Source organism: Nematolebias whitei, chromosome 14 (assembly GCF_014905685.2).
Source record: "Nematolebias whitei isolate Nwh7 chromosome 14, NemWhi1, whole genome shotgun sequence".
NCBI classification, from domain to species: domain Eukaryota; kingdom Metazoa; phylum Chordata; class Actinopteri; order Cyprinodontiformes; family Rivulidae; genus Nematolebias; species Nematolebias whitei.
This window is the reverse complement of record NC_056511.1, coordinates 6,180,653-6,200,247: the sequence shown is the minus strand read 5'-3', so window position 1 is coordinate 6,200,247 and position 19,595 is coordinate 6,180,653. Positions and strand designations below refer to the sequence as shown.

General features: G+C 40.0%; 4 protein-coding genes across 4 annotated transcripts in view; 2 read left to right on the top strand and 2 right to left on the bottom strand.

The window, feature by feature from the left end:
* arhgef12b (Rho guanine nucleotide exchange factor (GEF) 12b) overlaps nucleotides 1-141 on the top strand; it is a 37,697-nt gene extending 37,556 nt beyond the window's left edge. Inside the window, exon 34 of the mRNA XM_037687243.1 lies at nucleotides 25-141. Within this exon, the coding sequence (XP_037543171.1) occupies nucleotides 25-141 (117 nt within the window). The remainder of the gene's footprint in view (nucleotides 1-24) is intronic.
* A 4,267-nt stretch (nucleotides 142-4,408) lies between these two features.
* tlcd5b (TLC domain containing 5b) lies at nucleotides 4,409-7,236 on the bottom strand. Its single transcript, XM_037687242.1, has 2 exons — nucleotides 7,047-7,236; nucleotides 4,409-5,468 (listed from the first exon to the last, which is right to left on the bottom strand). The coding sequence occupies exons 1-2, from the start codon at nucleotides 7,234-7,236 to the stop codon at nucleotides 4,945-4,947; spliced, it is 714 nt and encodes a 237-aa protein (XP_037543170.1). The 3' UTR covers nucleotides 4,409-4,944.
* A 6,106-nt stretch (nucleotides 7,237-13,342) lies between these two features.
* On the bottom strand, nucleotides 13,343-14,678 carry LOC119420407 (E3 ubiquitin/ISG15 ligase TRIM25-like). The gene is made up of 2 exons (XM_037687796.1): nucleotides 14,653-14,678; nucleotides 13,343-14,347 (listed from the first exon to the last, which is right to left on the bottom strand). Exon 2 carries the CDS (start codon nucleotides 14,260-14,262, stop codon nucleotides 13,399-13,401), a length of 864 nt encoding a protein of 287 aa, XP_037543724.1. The 5' UTR covers nucleotides 14,263-14,347; nucleotides 14,653-14,678; the 3' UTR covers nucleotides 13,343-13,398.
* Nucleotides 14,679-18,564: 3,886 nt separating this feature from the next.
* Nucleotides 18,565-19,595, top strand: part of rcc1l (RCC1 like) — a 13,029-nt gene continuing 11,998 nt past the window's right edge. Inside the window, exon 1 of the mRNA XM_037688219.1 lies at nucleotides 18,565-18,852. Within this exon, the coding sequence (XP_037544147.1) occupies nucleotides 18,565-18,852 (288 nt within the window). The remainder of the gene's footprint in view (nucleotides 18,853-19,595) is intronic.

Here is a 19,595-nt window from a genome sequence, read left to right as displayed (position 1 = left end):
ATCATTTTTAATTATTTTTTTCAGGACATAGAGATGAAGTACAACCAACTGCAGCGAATTCAGACCAACGCAGCTCCGGACTCGGACGATAACGCCGGTGTGTTTCAGCTCGCTCGTTCTTCTGAGTTTTGTACAGATTAAACTTTTTTAGCTCCGCCTCTCACACACTCTGCTGCGTTTCAGATGGAATCCATTGATCCCAGCTTCCTGACCTGTTTCACGTCCACATCATTGGGTTTCATCCTGAACCGTTTTATCCCATAAAGGAGGCTTCACGGATCACTGGAAGGTGTCGTCATCGTGGATCAGTCCACTACAAACTCCGTCAGTCGGCCTAAGAGGAGGCGACACATCGCAATTACACTTGTTGCTACGACAACAATCAACTGTTTAAACGATTTCAAACACTGGATGTATAAAATGCAAAAGGAGAGTGTTTATGTTCACACACAGCAACTGAGAATCATTCAGGAAACGTCTTTATACGAAATAAAATCGCATCAAAACAGCGTAGAAACAAAAGCAAATAAACAAAAACATTTTTATCAAGAACTATGATGCTTTACCCATAATTCAAATAAGGGCAACGGCTAATCTGGCCCTAAATTTAGGATTTAAATCTCACAAACTAAAATAGTTTGTTGGTTCATTCACGAGCAGATATATAAATCATGGCTTAAGAAAACACTTAAGGTAAAATTGTTCATAGGCGTTTCAAAAGGTAATTTTATAAAATTAGTTTGTTTCCTGTTTGCAAATGTCCTAAACAAGGAGCAGATAATGGCATGACACGGAGCTTTTTAATTAAAACTTTTAATTTGATGTAATTTTTATGAAAAAATCCAAATATTATAACTGCTCAAATCTTCATTGGGACTTATACTTTATTAATACGCAGTTTTTTTTTTGTATTGGAAGAGTTCTTGGCCGTCTTTCTGATTCAGAGCCTCCTTCACAGATTCTTCTGGATTTAAAGGTCCAAGTTGTTCAACCGTTTCTTAACCGCCTCACCTTCTGAACCGTTGCCTCATCTGTCCCGGACCAAGATGTCCGTCAAAGCGGGCTTGTGTGTGATGCCATTTCTCAGGTAGTTTACAGCTCCGCAGTAAGCACATGATTGTAGTTTTATCAAGCGGTCTAAAAAATGCTCATTCTGCTACATTCCAGCTTTTTTCTTAGTTTTAGGCTGTTTTAGAATTGGGAAATGAAGTGAATGTAAGAAATGAAAACCTAAACAACACAGACAGAGTCGCCGTAACCCAGACAGTCTTTGGCGAGTTTCTCAAGCAGGTATCCTGGTGAAGGTTCTGTAGTCCAGGACCGATCCTGGTGGGTTCAAACAAACTCAACTGGTCTTCATGTGCTCAACTCAGGACTTTTCTTAATTGAAACTGAAAAGTTGAGACAAATGGACAAAAACTGGTTCGTCCAAAGGACAAAGCACCCACGCAGGAGCTGTTCTGACTGTTCTGACTGACTGTAAGGGAAACCAACAACCATGACCCAACAGAAAGCGGGACAAGACTCAGAGGTCCACCTCATTTGAATAGTACCGTAATCTTCTGAGGACAGTAATGTTTGTATTTTGGACAGAGTGCTGTGAGAAAATACATTTTTGTCCCCCGTGAAAGACCGACCAGTGGTGTAGTCTACGTGGTACGCGGGTATAAGGAGTATACCCACTAGAAAAGCTCAATAATTTCAGTATACCCACTTAAAAGTGCCCAGTGATATATGACGTCATTAGGCACGTGTCGTTGATATGTTAAACAGCAGTTAAATGCTTCTGTAACAATTATCGCTGTATGCAGCGCTTGCTTGTTACATTCGCTTATCCAGCAAATTATTGTATAATTCTGTAAACTTACTACTTGAACATGTTTTGCTTTGATATTGTTTTATAAATTCTATAACATGTTCTTATTGCACAGTCAACTGTTGCACAAAGTTTGTTGTACATTCATTCAAATATAAGCATCAGAGAAATTTGGAAATGTTCAATTTGCTTAAAAATCTAAATAAATTGACGGTTACATTGTACCGGTACTAATCGGTGTACATTGGTTCTCATTGGCCCAGTATACCCACTACAAAAATGTAACTACACCACTGAGACCAACGTCAAGTTTTAACTTTCTAGAACTCAAGCCAGTGTCTCACTGGGTTGACTGTTGGAGATTAAAATCTAACTAGAAAGTTCCTGGAGAAACTTTGGCGGGGACTGCCGCGTGGCGGCCATTTTAAAATTTAGATTTGACAGTGCAGTAGACCCTCGCTACTTCCTGGTTCGACTTTTGCGAACTCGCTCTTTCGCCGTTTTTCAAAGTAAGATTGGACATGACGCACAACTGAGTGATTGATGGATGAGCCACACGAGCGGCATGGATTGATTATTTAAAATAAATTATTTTAAATTATTTAGCTGTGTGCAGCCCAAAGGTGCAGGGAGAAGACTCCTCCGGCAGCCTGTCATGATCTCCGCTCTCTGCCACCTGCCAGCGAGTGCAGCTGAGAAGTGGGCGTGGCCAAGAGCGGCAGGTCGCAGAGAGATGAGATCATGACATGCTTTGCTCTTTATATATATACATACATATATATATATACATACATACATACATACACTAAAATAAACTACTACTTACTACTACTTGTACTACTATTCCTACTTGGTGGTTTTTCACTTAGCGGTGTGTGTGTGTGTGTGGTGGGGGGGGCTGGGAACGAAAGCCCCGCAATAAATGAGGGAGTACTGTACTATGTGTTGTGGTTCACTCTCAGCTACAACTAGACCAAATTTCAGCTCAAAATTGTAAAATATCAATGAGTTAGTCATTTTAAGCTGTGGTGGCCATCTTGGATTTTTTTATTTGGGTTAAGTATGTGATGGAGAATGTTCTCAGCTATAATCACAAAACTTTCAGCTCGGTGTAAAAAATAGCTGAGTTAAAGCTATTTAAATGTAGCTTCGGCAGCCATCTTGAATTTTTTTTTAATTCATTATTTATTGGGCTACTACTGCACCAAATTTCACCTTAAAATCTCTCGCACACACAAAAAAAGGCGGATCTACAGTATTTTTTTTGTTTTTAGCTCAGGTGGCCATCTTGGATATTTGATTTGCAACCAGAGTCTATGAAAATTTTAAAAAGTTCACAAATTTATGTTGCCATGGTAACTCGAAACGCCAATGCAGTAAAAGTAATAGCACACACGGCGCCGAGCCGGTCGTTTTGATACGACACTTGTGGGGTACGCATTGCGGTTCGGGCTGCATTAAAGTTGACGGAAGAGTTAAGATATAAAGTTAGAAACCCTTTGTTAGGTGGATAATAACAGGTGGCTGCATTACTGGGCTGTCCACAATAATTCCTTTTACAGTCTCAGTGTTTGCAGCCGAACAACCAAGCGGACATGTTTTGTGCAGCCAAGTTTTAAAAGTCAAAGCTTTTCTTTGTGTCGACTTGTACTGGATTTAGGCTTTGGTCTTGTATTTTTCATTTTGTGCAGTGAAAGCTCAGGTGTTCAGGTGCTCAGGTGCTCTAGCTCTGCAGAATTGCACTGAAAGGTTTCGAGATGAGTTTAAGATGCAAGAGGCCTCTCTGTGACTCAGGAGGAAATCCAGAACTCCCACAACTCTGGTGGCGCTGTAATTTTTCTATTTCAACGACACACACGTGCACTTAAGACTCTAGAATGAAAACATCCAAAAAAACTGTAAACGCATGAGCGGTCATTTGGACCGAGGAGGTGGTTGGTTTGCTCCTACATGTTGAAAAGGGTGATCAGCACAAACAGCACTCTGCTATCCGTCGTCGTTGCCATTGTTGATCTGGCCGTGCACGCGCAGAATAACCTTTGACTGACTGAAACCGTACCGCTCATGCGTGACTTGAAACCAGACCGACAGTTTAAAGGTTGGAACTTCCCCTTTGCGGGGTTTAAAATGAGACGAGAAGCAAAACGTCTTCAAAAATTATTTTAAAAAAAAGTTTGTTTTGTTTAAACCTTCCAGGATTTCACCAGCCTGCAATTATTTCTTATTCAGGAACACAAAAACCTGCTGCTGTTTAGTTTTGGCAGCTCGGAGCACTTTCCTCTGCATGACTCTGATTCGTTCGTTTCCCATCTGAGACGTTTGTGCAGCCTGTCTGCACTGCACCCTCGAGGTTGGGCTGAAAGGACTCCACTGGCCAAAAGACTGCACCCATCACGCCGATGAAGACGTGTGAAGATGAAGTGTAAAAAGACCTGAAAATGTTATATAGATTTTAAAAAAATTAGACATGTAATGTACAATAATGTAAAAGTTCACTTCTTGTTTTGCACCGTATCACGCAGCACAAACTACTTTAAAAATAGAACTGTATTAATCTGTTACACAAATGTTTTGTTTTTAATTGTTGCATTTTTACTAATTTTTTTTTTTTAATCTCGACAAAAATAGAAGGATTGATGGTTTTTCGTTTGATGTGTTTAAAATGGAGATTGGAGTTCAGACATTTGGAAACCTGCAAAACACCTTTAAAGATCTCACAAAGTATTTAATTCACAGAAACCTGGAACGTTTCTTCTGTCTGCACTGACGTCTTTTATTAAATGTTTCTTTTTTTGACAACTGCAATTTAAGACGAGACAAAATCTTTGGAAGGGACAGGAAGTGGTTTGAAATACACGAGGGTTTGCTTCCAGTTTTCTGTGCGTCTCTTTTGTCCATCCCTGCAGCTGCCTTCGTGAGTCGTGTGTTTCTCTTTTTCCTTGTTGTCTTTGCTCCTTTTAGCTTTTAGCTACTGTTCTGCTTTTCAGCTTCAGCTAAGTGTTTCATCACTCAGCATCACAGAAAATGCTGCTTTTCCTATTTGTTTGTAGCCATTCTACAGAACCCCTCTTTAAAAGAGGTGTACTATCCCTTTAGCTCTGTAAAGGCCATTAACGTTTTAAAGCCTCTCAGGCAGTTTCTGCATTGATGTCTCTAAGCTTGTGGTTCTCCACCCATCTTTTATATTTGGCTCTACTTTTCTTGTAGCCGAACCGGGCTATGTCCACCATGAACACCCACGCCAGCGCGTACATCACCACCCCGCCCAGCTTCATCACCATCAGAGTCCTGGTGGAGGTGAGCTCGCTGTAGAACATCCTCGTCCCGAGGCCCACCCTCACCGTGGCGAACAGGAAGATGAAGAGCAGGTCCACCGCGTCTCCCAGCAGGCTGTCGTACCGACCCAGCTGCCGGAGGAACCAGCGGCCCTGCAGCAGCGGGTTGGTGAGCTCGCTGCCGAAGATGACCGCGCAGGTTTCACAGCCCGACACTCCCAGGAACAGGGCCAGCAGGATGCCCAGAATGCTGGCGGCGTGATGAGCCAGCATGACTGGTCCCTCGGTCCGGTAGCACACACACCAGCCCATGTCGAAGAAGAAGTAGCCGAGGCAAACTGCCAAGGCGAACACCTGGAGCTCGGTGTTTTCTGTACCTGGAGAGCAGAGAAATGTTTCATACAGGTTAACAGTCAGTATCTCACCTGCAGTAGACGGCAGCCAACGTGGAGAACTTCTCACAGAAGAGTCCGGCTAACGGCTGCACTGTAGCGCGCCAGCTTGTGTTTTTAGTTTGTTGAGAGTTTCTCAAGCGGACGTGCTGAGAATAGATCGTGTTTATGTCCCGGTCCGACTGGTCGGCACGTGTAGTGCGTCCAGTCAGCTCCCGGTGAGCGGAAGCGTTCAGCTATCTCAGAACCATGAGGATTAACGCCATCGATCCACGCTCGACACGCGCATTTGTGTATCAACGCAATAATCGTTAACGCGCAGCAGCGAACTAAACGTGCGTCGTGTAAACGCGTAGAAGCTTAGTAGCTGACGTAGCTGTCTTTTGTTTCAGAAGCAGAAACTCGATTGGCTAGCCTGTAGCCTAGCCTGAAGAAGACTTCTACCATACTAATGTCGTGGCTGATGGGTTTCTATCATATTTATATTGACTCGTTTGATTTAAGACAAACAGAATTGTTATTAAACCCCAGGTTGTATTTTGTAGACAAAACCCTAAAGATGGATTCACGCTGCGCGAGAAGTGAAGAAATCTGCTCTTGTTGACGAAGGGTGACAAAAACCACATCGCTTTGTTCTCACAGCAGCTTTGAGAACCAGTTCCCGACAGAAGGTCTGGGCAGCATCTTTTCCCTCGGGTAAGCATCATTCGTTGTGGACACACGGCGTGATTCCACAGGCTCACTGACAAATTCAGAATAGAATTTAAAATATTCTAATGTACAAATATCTCATCAACCTAGCTCCGTCTTATAATAAAAATAGGATTGTTCCATATTTTTTTAAATAGAGCTTCGCTGTCAGACTGCAGGTTTACTTGTGATTCCTAGAGTTTTTAAAATTAGAATGGGAGGCAGAGCTTTCAACTTCCTGTTGTGGAACCAACTTCTAGTTTCTGTCCGTGAGGCTGACACTTAAAATTAGGCTAAAGTCTTTTTGATAAATCCTATAGTTGGGGTTGCCTTGGTTTTCTGACTGATCCCATATGCTGCTATAGATTAACATGTTTTTGTCTTTCTTCCCATTAAAACCACACCTGGACTATAGATACTACACCTGTGCCATAGAAAGTACACCTGGATCAGCCGTTCTGTGACTGTCTGTGTCTCTGTCTCCAGCCGGTCGAGTCATCCTGAGCCCAGTTCTGTTGGGGGTATCTTCCTGTTAAATGGGAGTTTTTCCTTTCCACTGTCTCCAGTGTGCTTGCTCAGACAACTGTGCACTAAACTGAAAGATCGGATTCTTACAGTATAACGTTTTAAAGTTATGATCCATGCGCCGTGGTTGTTTGTTAGGGAGTACGACTCCTGGTGGACTCAACTGATCGACGGAACCATGTTTTATTTTAGCAGCTAGCTACAATTAGCACAGTACTGTTCAGTTTACAAATCCAAGACAACATAGAAACGCGTCTCGTGCCAAAGAGATTCTAAAATACGTCAAACAAAATGGCTGAATGAGAAAAACTGGAAGAGTTTGTGCTTTTGTTGTTTCATATCACTGACCGGCATGTGTGAAGGGCCACGGTCCGTCGACGAACACCACGTACGCCGTCAGCAGCACAATGAAGACCCCGTGGGTCAACGTGACCAGGCGGCAGTTCCACTCGGGCCCTCGCTGAGTGAAGGTGCAGCAGAACAACAGGTAGAGGCACAGCCAGCCAATCAGACTGCAGATCACCTCCAACAGCGCCATGGCCCACTGGACAGGAGAAGAGACACATGGACGATGGGATGTCTTCCTGTGGACACCTCTAAAGTTCACCACCAGCTGCCGTGAAAGTTGGGTGATCTTTCTGTGATTTGGTTTGTCTGTCAGCAAAATATCTAAACTATTCATTGAATTTTGATGATTAAACCTGAGAAATGGACTTTAAAAAATAATGCAAATAAACGCTGAAAAGCAGAAACTTATTTGTTAAAGTTGAAAGTAGCACTAGCCAAAAGCTAAAAAAAAGTTAAAAGCTCAAATGAGCTAAATGCTACTTACATGCTAATAGTAACAAAATGCTATTTGAAAGTCAAAAATAGCAAAAGGCTAGTTAAAAGCTAAATTAACAAAAAGCTACCTAAAATATAAAAGGTTATAGCTAGAGCATACTAGATAAAAAATAGTCAATAAAATGATAACTGAAAGCTAACAAAAGCATTAACTACAAGCTAAAAGTAGCTAAAAGCTAAAGTAAAAGGCTACCTACAAATATTGAAGGTGAGCTAGAACATAGAGGAAATCATAGACAATAAAATTGTAGCAAAAAGTAACAAAAATAAAAGCTAAAAGTAGCTCAAAGCTAAAGTAACAAAATGCTACCTACAAATAAAGGTTAGCTAGAACCTACCAGGTAACGATAGACAATAACATTGTCACTTAAAACTAAAAGTAACAGAAGCTAAAACCTAGCTAAAAGCCAAAATTGCCAAAAGAAACAACTTAAAACATAAAGGTTAGCTAGAATATAAACGACACTACAAGCTAAAAGCAGCAAAAGTCTAGCTAAAAGCTTAAGTAGCAAAAGATTTGCTAAAAATTAAATCTACCAACAAACATCAAATGTTAACTAAAACATGCAGGTAACAAAATGCATTAAAACTGTAACAATAAGCTAAAAGTAACAAAAGATTAACTACAAGCTGTAGTAGCAAAACACATTAAAAGCTTAAGTAGCTAAAAGCTACACAAATTATGAAGGTTAAATGGTTAACAAAAGGCATTAATAATAGCCTAAACTAACAGCCTTCATACCTCACCTGTCACTAACGGGTTGCCAATCAAAATGCAACATGGTATTTTTCTTAAGCCATAACTGGCTAATTAAAATAATTAAATTTAAATGAGGAAAAGCCCATATGTGAACACACAGCAGCAAGGTGAGAGCTGCAACAAGAATAAACATATGAAGGAAATGTTCTAAAGCTTTAAACAAATCAGAATAAAGTCCTATTTGTTCAAATGGGGCGGGGGAGATTCTTAAAAACCATTACTGATCCGGCCATCAGGTGGCGCTCGTCTTTTGTGGCTTCAACTTCAAGCTTCTGGTACTCTCTAGTAGTAATATAATTTGTCAAGGTTGTCAAATAATAAATGACGAAATATCATACTGCCGCTTTAAAATTATTTTATTTTGATCCATATTATTGTAGGTGCTGAGTGAGGGTCGCTTTCTCAACCAGCGGGGTAAAACGAGATGTAACTGGCGAAAATGTGTACAGGAAGGAGGCAAACATGTCGTTTGGTGTGCCGGATCAGACATGAGGAGCGGACACATGATCAAAACTGCCAAAACAGTTATACAACTAGACTTTTTAAAAGCATTTTATTGTCTCAGATATACCCTAAAACTACTGTATAAGTACAATAATTGTCAAATATTTGGCAACATGAACAAGACTTTTAAAAATGGGCCTGCCTTGCTCTGATTGGTTGGTTTGAATAGCCTGATCAGGCTCCGCCCCCTCACGTTCTGCTTCAGTTTTTAAGTCTGCAGTGAAAACTCTGTTTTTATTGGGTCTGAAATCAGGTTATACCACAACTGTCAAATGAACCTAAACTTTTTAATTATTTAAAATTTTAATATTTAAATTATTTTATTTTAAATTGTTTAAAGAGCACAGTATCTGTTGGGATTACTGAGTTATTACGTTGCCCTCAGGGACGCTTACACCAATAATACAATTACTCAAACCCAATTATTTCAGCTTCCACGTTGCATCTATTTATAAACTACAAACAAATGGGTAGTTTTGTCACAGTTTTGTGATATGAAACATGTAAAGACATTAAATCCTTACATTTAATGATGAAACGGTGATATATTGGAATATGGAAATAAAAGTATGAGATTTTACCTTTGTTTTTTTTCAACTTTAAATGATATTATTTCTGCAACTGGCTGTTACAGATTGATTTAAATGACACTTAAACAAAATCACCACCACTCACTGAAATCGCTTTGAGTTTCTGGATGAGCCGGATCAAACGGTCTCAGTGACACATTATCTCCCCTCGCTCCCGATCGTCCTAAACGTCGTGTTTCTCAGCATCTTTGTGGAAGAACCTCAGCCTCCATCGGTTGTCATAAAAACTCCATCAGCCAGCTTCAGGAGACGTGCTCTGGGTTTGCAGATTTGACAGAAATGTCCTGTGCAGGCCTCTGTAGACAGTTAGTAGATCCTGAATCCCTCCTCCTGGATCTTGTTGATCCTCTTAAAGGATTACCGACCCCTCTTCTCTGCAGGCACACCTGCTGCCAGACACCGGCTGCTTCCAACTCATTCAGTAAAATATTATAGTTTCTCCTCAATAATTTCCTTTTTGATGTTTTTTATGTCAGGTTTGAGCAAAAGAAGCAAAAAAATAAATTTATGTATTTAAGTTGTTTTTACACAGCTTACAAAATTTAAACAACACTTACAAAAATGTAGGTTTCTCATGTGCCAGGGTATCAAACTGTCATAAAATCAACAACCATCAATTTCAAGGCTTAAACCCCCAAATAACAAAAACAGCTAAAGTTCTGTTCTGGAGCTGAAATCGTGTTTCATTAAAAAAAAGGATTTCATTATTTAAAAGTAAATTTTCTCACTCAGGAGGAAGTTTAGATCAACGCATCAGAACAACAGTAGCTGAAAGCTAAATAGCTGAAGCAGTAGCTAAAGCTTTAGGAAAAATGACTGCAAGCTAATACAAACAAAACTGTAGCTAATGCTAAAAGCTAACACCAGCAAAACTAGCTAAATGCTCAAATTGTCAGAACAATACCTGAAATTATTATAACAAAACATTGGCTAAAAGCTAAAATGAGCAAATTATCAATGTAAAGCTAAAATTGTCATAAATGTACATACAATCTAATATAGGCAAAACATTATCTTAAAGGTAATAGTACCTAAATAGTGGCAAATGGTAAATTAAGCAAAACGGTATCTAAAAGCTAAAAAAGCAGAAAAGAAGCTAAAACCAGCAAACATTTGTTAAAATTGTCAAAACAATACCTCGAATCTAACGAGGTTGAGTCAGGTCCTCTGGACGGATTCTTCTTTGTTGAAACGTTTCGTCTTTTATCTGAAAGACGAGTCTGGGGAGCTGCGAGTAAACAGTCTTACAAGCAGCACCTTCTCATAGTGGATCAACCAGTTTGCTGGGGGCAGACAAAACTGGTTGTTTACATTCTAAAGGGGAGGACCAGTCCTACATCGGGGAAACTAAACAGCCTCTGGCCAAAAGGATGGACCAGCACAGAAGAGCAACATCATCAGGCCAGGACTCTGCGGCCTACACTCATCTGCAGACCAGCTTTGAGAGAGGAGTGAAGGAGGCCATCTTTGTGAAGAGCACCAGTCCATCATTAAACAGGGGCGGAGCCTCCGTGTTCAACTGTCCCCCTCTTACAATGCTGTTATTGCTAGTATCACTCAGCCCTCTGTGAATAGCAAGCGGCCACCAGGACACTAATGACCACTTGTGATGGTCCTCCATGTGAACAGCTAGTTCTGGATGCCCCTAGAAACTGGTTGATCCACCATGAGAAGGTGCTGGTTTGTTGCAGCTCCTCAGACTGAAGAAGACTTTTAGATAAAAGACAAAATGTTAATAATCAGTTTCCAGTAATAATCTCAGTAATCATAAAATCTCAGTGGTCCAGGTAAATCTGACGAGGTTGAGTCAGGTCCTCTGGACGGATTCTTCTTTGGTGAAGCAAAAGTGAGAACTCATCTTGTTGAGGCAAACTAAGCAGAACAGTAAGCTAAATGCTAAACCCAGCAAACAGTTAAAAACTCACAGCAGCAAGTAGCAGTTTAAATGTCAAATAGCAAAACAGCAGCTAAAATCCAAGAGTAGCTAAACAGAAGCTAAAAGTCAGAACATGGACTTAATCAAAACAGAATATAAATTGAGCAAACGCCTCTATAATATACATAAAACGTCTAAAGTTCAGCAGTAATTAATGCAAATTACAACAAATATTGAAGATTTCTGTAAAGTGAATAATTTACACGTTTCCTGACAGCTTTATGGACGGCAGAAAATATTTTACTGACAAAGAAGTTGGAAGCCTAACAGAAAACTTTTTTTTTTTGCTTATTTTGTCTGCAATAAATGTAAAATATTTTATTTATTGTGATACATTTTTATTTTAAGGCGATTTTTATTCACAAGTTCTTGTTGAGGCAGTTTTCATGTCGTTTAAAAGCTCTCAAGAAGGAGCCTCACATTCTGAATGTACTGGTGTATTTTGTGTGAACCAGCCGAACCTCGGCTGCTGGTTTAATAACAGGTCGGGTTTAGTTTGTGTCCGATCGTCCTGCAGCATCGACTCGTGTCCAGATCAGCTCTAATCCGACAGGAGAGCAGCTCTCAACCAGCTGAAGCAAACATGTTTATATCTATGGCCCAGCTTATAAAACTCATAAGGACTGCATTGACCCTGGCCAGACCCGCCCCATAAAGAAAACCCCGCCCCCTCATTTGAATATAAGAACATGAAATAAAGAGCTTAATATGAAAACAGGTTAAAAAAAAAAAAGCCCCTGAAATATGTAAAGCAGCTTTAGAAAATAAAAATGTAAATAAATGAAACTATTATTAAATTAAAAAACAAAATCTTGAAATTTAAAAAATTATTTTTGGAGGAAAAAAAATAAAAGTTTAAAGGTTTTATTTCATGGGAACACATTTGTTTAATGGAAAAATTATCAATAATTTTTAAATTACACCGTTTAATTTTGAATGAAATGGCTTTCCATACGAACGGGGATAGAAAGTCAAAAAGTAAACCTGTCAATCACATTTGATCAAACTCAAGAGAGCAATTGTCCAAATGATCAAAATAAAAATGTCAAAGTGGATGTTGGAGAAAAATGTTTTTATTTGATCTGAAGCATCATAACAATCATAAGTGTAATATTAACAACACATTCTGCTTTTACTGAAAATTTAACTCTTAGAAAGGGTTTATCAGTTCATCTCATGTTTTCTGATTAGTTACATTTTAATTTACATCTGTGACTAAATAACAACAATCTCATCAGCAGAATGAAAATGTTCCTAAATGAAACGTGTAAAAAGAGAAAGTTGTGGAATTGCAGCTTCAACAAACATCAGTTCTTGTATCTTGATCTTTAAAAAAACTCTGAACCAACGAGACAGTTTCACCTAAAAGAAACATTTGAGAGAAAAAACATCGTCTCACCTGGTTTAGGACTAAAAAATAAAACTCTACTGGCAAAACGTGATCAAAGTTTTTGTAAAATTTCAGGTCTGTTCAAAGTAGTTTTTATTTTGCTCGTGCATCAACAACCTGAATAAATCAGAGCTGCACCTAAACAGATCATGGGACAATAATGTCCACAAACACTGTTGGACACGTTGGTGTCTGAGCAGCGGAGACAACACAACAAGAAACTTCCAGCAACAAACAAGAGCAATTCATTTAGTTTACAGATCTCAGCTGTGCATCCATAACCACAGAGACGTATTCCAGCATGCAGCGGTCGAGTAAAGGAGGTCTGGACTTTGTGGAGGAGAGTCGTGGTCCCAGAGACGTCGTAGAAAGACGGAGCACCTGCTCTGTGATCCAGGCGCACCCCAACTCTGAACGAAACATGATCTGAGACGGAAGTCGTGTTTCTGTTGGGACAAAATCGATTTCGCTGTCACAAGAAAAATACCAGGATTTATGTCTGAATCCATACGGGCTCGTTTTAACAACGCCCTTGTATGCGACTGCTACGTCACCTCCTCCTTCCCACTTCACCTCCCAGTAACAAAGTCCAGTCAGACTCTCCGTACTCAGAATCTGACTACACCCAGTGAATCTGTCTGGACGATCAGGATAAAACTGATCTTGTGTCGTGAATGCTACTTTTGTGTTCCCCTCAGATGACCGTGAGCTGTGTTTGGATCCAGAGTGACGTCGCATGAACGTCTCAAGAAGTCAGCTCTGCTCTTTGGTTCTGGCCGTAAACCTTCAGTCCCTCTCACAACGATGTTTGCCCATGTGTTCTGCAGTTTGTGTCCGGGCTGTGACTCAGCTGCCGTCGCATCTTTCTCTCGGTACTGGATTCTCTGCTGGATGTTCTCTCTCCTCATCTGGAGCTCCTTCCGCTTCGCTCTCCTCGCCTGGCGCTCCTTCTGCTTCTCTCTCCTTTCAGCTGCAGCTGAGATGATGTCGTGGCCTATATGTTCATCCACCATGCAGACATGACAGATGATCTGCTGATCAGTGCGACAGAACATCCTCATCACCTCATCGTGACGGGAGCAGATGCTCTTGTGGAGCGTCTTGGAGGGCTCCACCAGCTGATGTTTCCTTAACCGAGCTACATGATCATGAGGCTGGACGTGTTTCTCGCAGTAAGAGACCTCACACATCAAACAGGACTTGATGGCTTTTAGTTTTCTTCCAGTGCAGAAGTCACAGGCCACATCTTCAGGTCCAGCATAGCTGTGCTCAGCAGGAGCAGCTTGGTGTTCCCTCGTCTTCAGCTGCTCAATTAAAACGGCTAAAATGATGTTGTTCTCCGGAACAGGCCTCGGTTTGAAGGTTTTCCTGCACTCGGGGCAGCTGTAGACCCTCTTATAATCCTCTCCATCCCAGAAGTCTTCAATACACTTCGTGCAGTAGCTGTGTCCACAGGGAATATTCACAGGCTCCTTCAGTAGATCCAGACAGATGAAACAAGAGAAACCCTTTCTGTCCAGATGAACTCCTTTCTGCGCCATTTCTCCTCTCGGCGTCTGTAACGGGTTAGTTAGTGATCGTAGGTTATCCAGTGAGCTCAGTCAAGTGGTTTGGAGCATTTATTTTCTGCAGAAGAGGTTAAAACACATTAATCCACATTTTTCCATGCGCTCTGCTCCTGAACATGAAAGTAAGAGCAGTGTTTAAAACAAACTGCTGCTCGAGACACACTGGGCAGCCATGTTCGCGCCAAAAAGAACGACGGCAAAAACGTCTATAAAACTTATAATAATGGTCAAAACATCCCAAACTACTTCACAATATACAAACAAATGACGGTAAATAACATGTGCCAGAGACTTCGGTAAACATGGCTACTTTCACGCGGAAATCAACACTTAATCACAGCAGCAAATTTCGTAACGGCTTACCCTGAGCAGCGCAGAACAACCGTGTGAGCGCGAACAAAAAGATTCAAATGTTGGAAGAGCTACGGAGGCCCAGGAGGCCCAAACTGCAGAAAGCAATTTCCCCACAGGCAAAATCAACGACACAACGGCAAATAAAAATAGCTCGATGAGATAAAAGTCACAAGTACTCAATATAACATAAATAAAATATAATAATTGATAAAAGTGCATGTTTAACTCTGTTACATGTAGAGGTTTCACTTCCTGATGATTCAAACCGAGTTCAGAGCTACACGTCACGTGCAAAGAATGAGGCGTGTCTTCTTCTTCTTTCATTTTATTGTCGGATTGAAGCAACGTTCAGGTGCACACCGCCACCTACTGAGCATGAGTGTGTAACACGTAGCCTCCTTTCCCTAAATTCTGTTAATATTCATTCTGCGTAAATACATAAACAAAGTTTTTCTAACATCACTTATTTTATCCATATCTCCTTCTGTTCCTAAAATCAATTTTAAGCTCCATACTCCCTTTGCCTTTTTGTCTTTTTATTTCAATCTCTTCCTTTCTTCTGTATATTTAGTACACTTCAATAATACTTGTTCCACACAGCTGCTGTTGTTACTTTCCCCCATTTAGTAAAACATGGCCGACCCCCAGTCTCATTATTATAGCATCTTCTCTTCTACTTCTTTCTCTATAATTAATCATAACTGAGTTTTGTGTTTTGTATAATCTTCTTCCTTTCATGTCCTCATTCCACTTTTTTTGTTGCCAATTTTCCAATTATTTTCCATTAATTATTGATTTACACTCTACCTTTCCTAAATGAATATGAACTCACCCGTCAAAGCCTTTTTAGTGAGTTTATCTGCTCTCTCATTTCCTTCCACCCGCTCGTGTGGCATCCAACAAAACTGAACATTCACTCTGTGTAACCTGAACAACGTGAGCTGTATTTCTAGATGAAGGTCTTTCCTATGGTTTCCTTTAGACTAGACTCTGCCACCATTTCTGCTGTAAAAACTGAACGTTGGTCTGATATCGTTTTGTAAATACAAATTTCAAACTCTGGTATATAAACTCCTATTCCCACCCACCCCTTTGTGCTCTTTGAACCATCTGTGAACATTTCCAGTTAATTAAAATACAACTCTCTAAGGTGTTTACTGGTTTTTACCGCTATTTCATTTACGTTCCATTATCTTTTCATTTCAACAATTTTCATGTCTACCTTACTTTCTGGGATTAACCAAGGATAAATAATACTAGCTGGATTAATCTGTATGAATTCTTTATTTCTATTCCATATATTTAGGCTATTTTTTAAAAAATTTCCACCCAAACCCATTTCTTTGATATTTGGCATATTTCCAACAGTTCTGGATTATTGTTGACACACAATTTAATTCGTTCCTACCCTTAAGTTTCACCCTGATACTTATTCCGATGCAGACCTCATGAGTGCTCTGTAGATATAATGATTGTTTATCTGCTCCCCAGTTATTTCCTGCCTCTGCTTTCATTAGGTTCATTTTAGACAGGTAAATCCCGTTGAGCCTCAAGGACTCATTTACAAGAGAGACCTGAATTAATTAATTAATTACTTTCTTGCACTTTGTTTCCACCTGTTTCAAATGTGATTGCCATGTGTATGAACTGTCTAAAAATAACCCTAAATATTTAAATTCACTAACCAAGTGTCGTCCACAGATCTGAACCAGTGGCTGTGTTGTTCCCTTGAAAGAGTCCAGGGCTCTCTGTTCCACTTCCTTCATGTAGACTGGCCACAATTGGTGACACTGGACATCCCATGGCACAACCAGGCTTCTGTCTGTAAAAACTGTCATTGAACTTGAAAGAAGTTGTGGAAAGACAAAGAAAGGTCCAGCAGGGTACAAATCTGGTCCGGGGTGAATTGGTCCTGTTGCTCATAATCTTGTTGAAGACGTTTTCTCATGGCGCCATTTTCAAATGTTTAACAAAGTTCCTGGAGTTCTCTGTGTGACGTGGTATGTTTCCCACAAGAGGAGCTGAAATAGTAGCAAGATGTTTTGCATTATTATACATCACGGAGTTTATGCTGCTGACGATGGGCGTGAGTGAGGTTCCTATTTTGTGGATTTTGGGAAGTCCGTAAAAGCATGGCATGGCTTCCTCTTGATGTGAGTTGTGGTAAAAAGAACGACTGATGATCTAGTCTTTTTCAAGTTGTTGTCTGTGATCTTCTTTTTGTATGTGCTGCTTGCTCTTTAAGGTCTCATATATAGTGGTGTTACTCTGTCGTGTGGATATTTTGTCCTAGTAATCAGAAGTGTTGAAGATTTTTGTACATCTTCCTTTGTCAGCCTCTCAGACAGAGGCTGGTCCATCCCAAGGACAGAACCCCCAAACTGAGCAGTGTGATGTATTCAAAACTACATCTAATCCTCCATTTCTTTTCTGATCATGTTGAAGGATGGCACTACAAGAGATGAGAGCATTTACAGAGCGATATCAGAGATAACGGTGCAGCATTTCAAGTCCAGGTGCTGCAAGTCCAGGCTACTCCTGGACTTATAAGCAGTGCTGGGATAAGCTGAAGAATTCTGTTTATAGGACTATTAAGGACCACAATGGGTGGAGTGGCTGGAACACAATGACCCGTTATGATACTGGCCACTTTGCATTGCCGGTCCCGCCCACAGATTGTGCTGGTTTTCTATCTTGTGCATCATCTCTAATTTATTATGTGATGCTGCTTTACCTGGATTGAATGTCTAAAAAACATAAAATCTGTTTTAATTTAAGCTGTTAGGTGTTTTTTTTTATTTCATGGGACATTTAATAAATTAATTGTATATTTAATGATGTATTTAATAATTAAATGAAACATGTGTAATTATTTAATTTAGTCACATTTTAGCCATTTTGTCCACTCGTGTCGCGTTGTTGTTTCACCTCCGCTCCAGCAGGTGGCGCGCTGCTTTAAACGTCATTGATTCTCACCGTAGACAGAGCTTGTACCGGAAAAGTGCATGTTTAATTTAACTCAAAATGATCAATGACAGATAAATATGTTTATATAATCTCAGCTGAGCTACATTAGTTTCTGTGGATCATTAAATAGTCGTTTGGACGCAGAAGCCGCCGGTTAAACACTGAAGGTAAACTCGCTTCACGTGCGTGGAGGCGCCAGCAGGAAAGGAAACATCATGGCCAAACTCTGTTCTCCTACTTACAATTTAATTTAAATTTAAACGCTGTTACGAATTCGGTTCAGCTAAAACCCGTTCAACTAATTTACTCGTGTGAGCAAGAGTCTTTTGATAATTCGGCGGTGTCACGATAAACAAAACAAGTTAATAATTGGTCAAATATCACTAAATGTATTCATGTTGTAAACTGATGAAAACGTTAAGAGGTTAAACTTTGTATGTATTTGATAAAACAGATATTAAATGTGAAGCATCTTGTGATGAAGTTTGGGCTTGTACAAGTAAAGAACTAAATACAAACAAAAAATAATCTCGAGAGATTACAGGGGTGTACTGTCTGAACTCCATTTTTAATATTTACGTTTAAGGAGCCTATTTTCTGTATGCCTTTTTTTTTTTTTTTTTTACTAATATATGTAATGATAAAACTTAGTTATGATTTTATAAGTTGATTTGCTGCTTTTAGAAAATGTCTAGAAATAGAATAATCCTTTTTGTCTCAGTAATTTCAGTATTTCCACAGGATGCTTCCCTTCAAAATAAAACAGAAAAACTACATTAAAACTACCTTGTGTTTAAAAGTGCAACATTTCAGCCTGTGTTGTTTTAAACATTCTCAAGGAACAGATTTAAATTATTTTGTTAAAATGATAATAATCACTCTGTTTTCCCCCAGATGATTAGAAACCATTTCAGCCGTGGCACTAGTTTAAATCTTTGCCCGTTCTTCTCCAGGATGCTGGCTCTTCCAGGTGTGCGGCTGTGCCCTCGCCAGGTGACCCCAGGCCTTAAAGTCTGTGGTTTTGCGACCCTCCGTGGAACATCGGGATCCCAGGACAAGAGCAGCAGCGGTCCGGTTTTCCAGTATGTCGGCAAGCACAAAAATCCAACCCTCAAGGTGTTTGTGTGGGGCTTTAGCTTCACCGGGGCCCTCGGGATTCCCAGCTTCGTGGTGCCGGATAGCGGCAGGAAAAAGCCCAGGAAGTATCAGCTCACTCCTTACCGCCTGGAGACTGCAGAGCAGGTAAACCCCACTGTTTTTAAATCAACCGCAGGACTGGTGACGCCCAAATTCAATAACTTTAGGACTGTTTTAGAAATTTCTGTGCTCCAACACAACTGATTTGAATAAGTGAGTTACTAACATTCTTCTGCAGGCCTTCGTTTTAGACCTGCTGAAGAGCTGGAATCAACCGGCCCATGAGGACCAAGCTCGAGGACCACTGGGTTATTTAACGTCCTGTTCAGTAAAAATTCATGCCTTTAGGGGAAACTTGTTAATTTGAATTTAATTTTGAAACCTTCTTTAGCGTATACTTACTTGCTTGTTTTTACTTTTGAGACATTTGTTTTGCTAGTTTGATCTTTAAGCTACTGTTCTGTTTATTTTAGCTGCTGTTTAGCTGGTTTCACCTGTTAGCTACTGTGCTGATAATTGTAGCATTTAGATACTATTGTGCTTGTTAGCTATTAGCTAACTCTTTGATCGTTTTAGCTTTTATCTACCATTCTGATCATTGTAGATTTTATCTAACATTTTGGTCATTTTAGCTATTAGTTAACATTTTGGTCATTTTAGCTTTTGGCTTCTGTTCTGATCAATGTAAATTTAGCTATGTGTTGTTGGCTTTAACTTTTAGCTTCTATTCTGCTTCTGGCCTGATGATCATTAAAGGTTTTAGTTACTGTTCACATCATTTTAAATTTAACTTTGTTTTGTTTTTAGCTACTGGTCTGATCACTGCAGCTTTTAGCTACTGGTCTGAT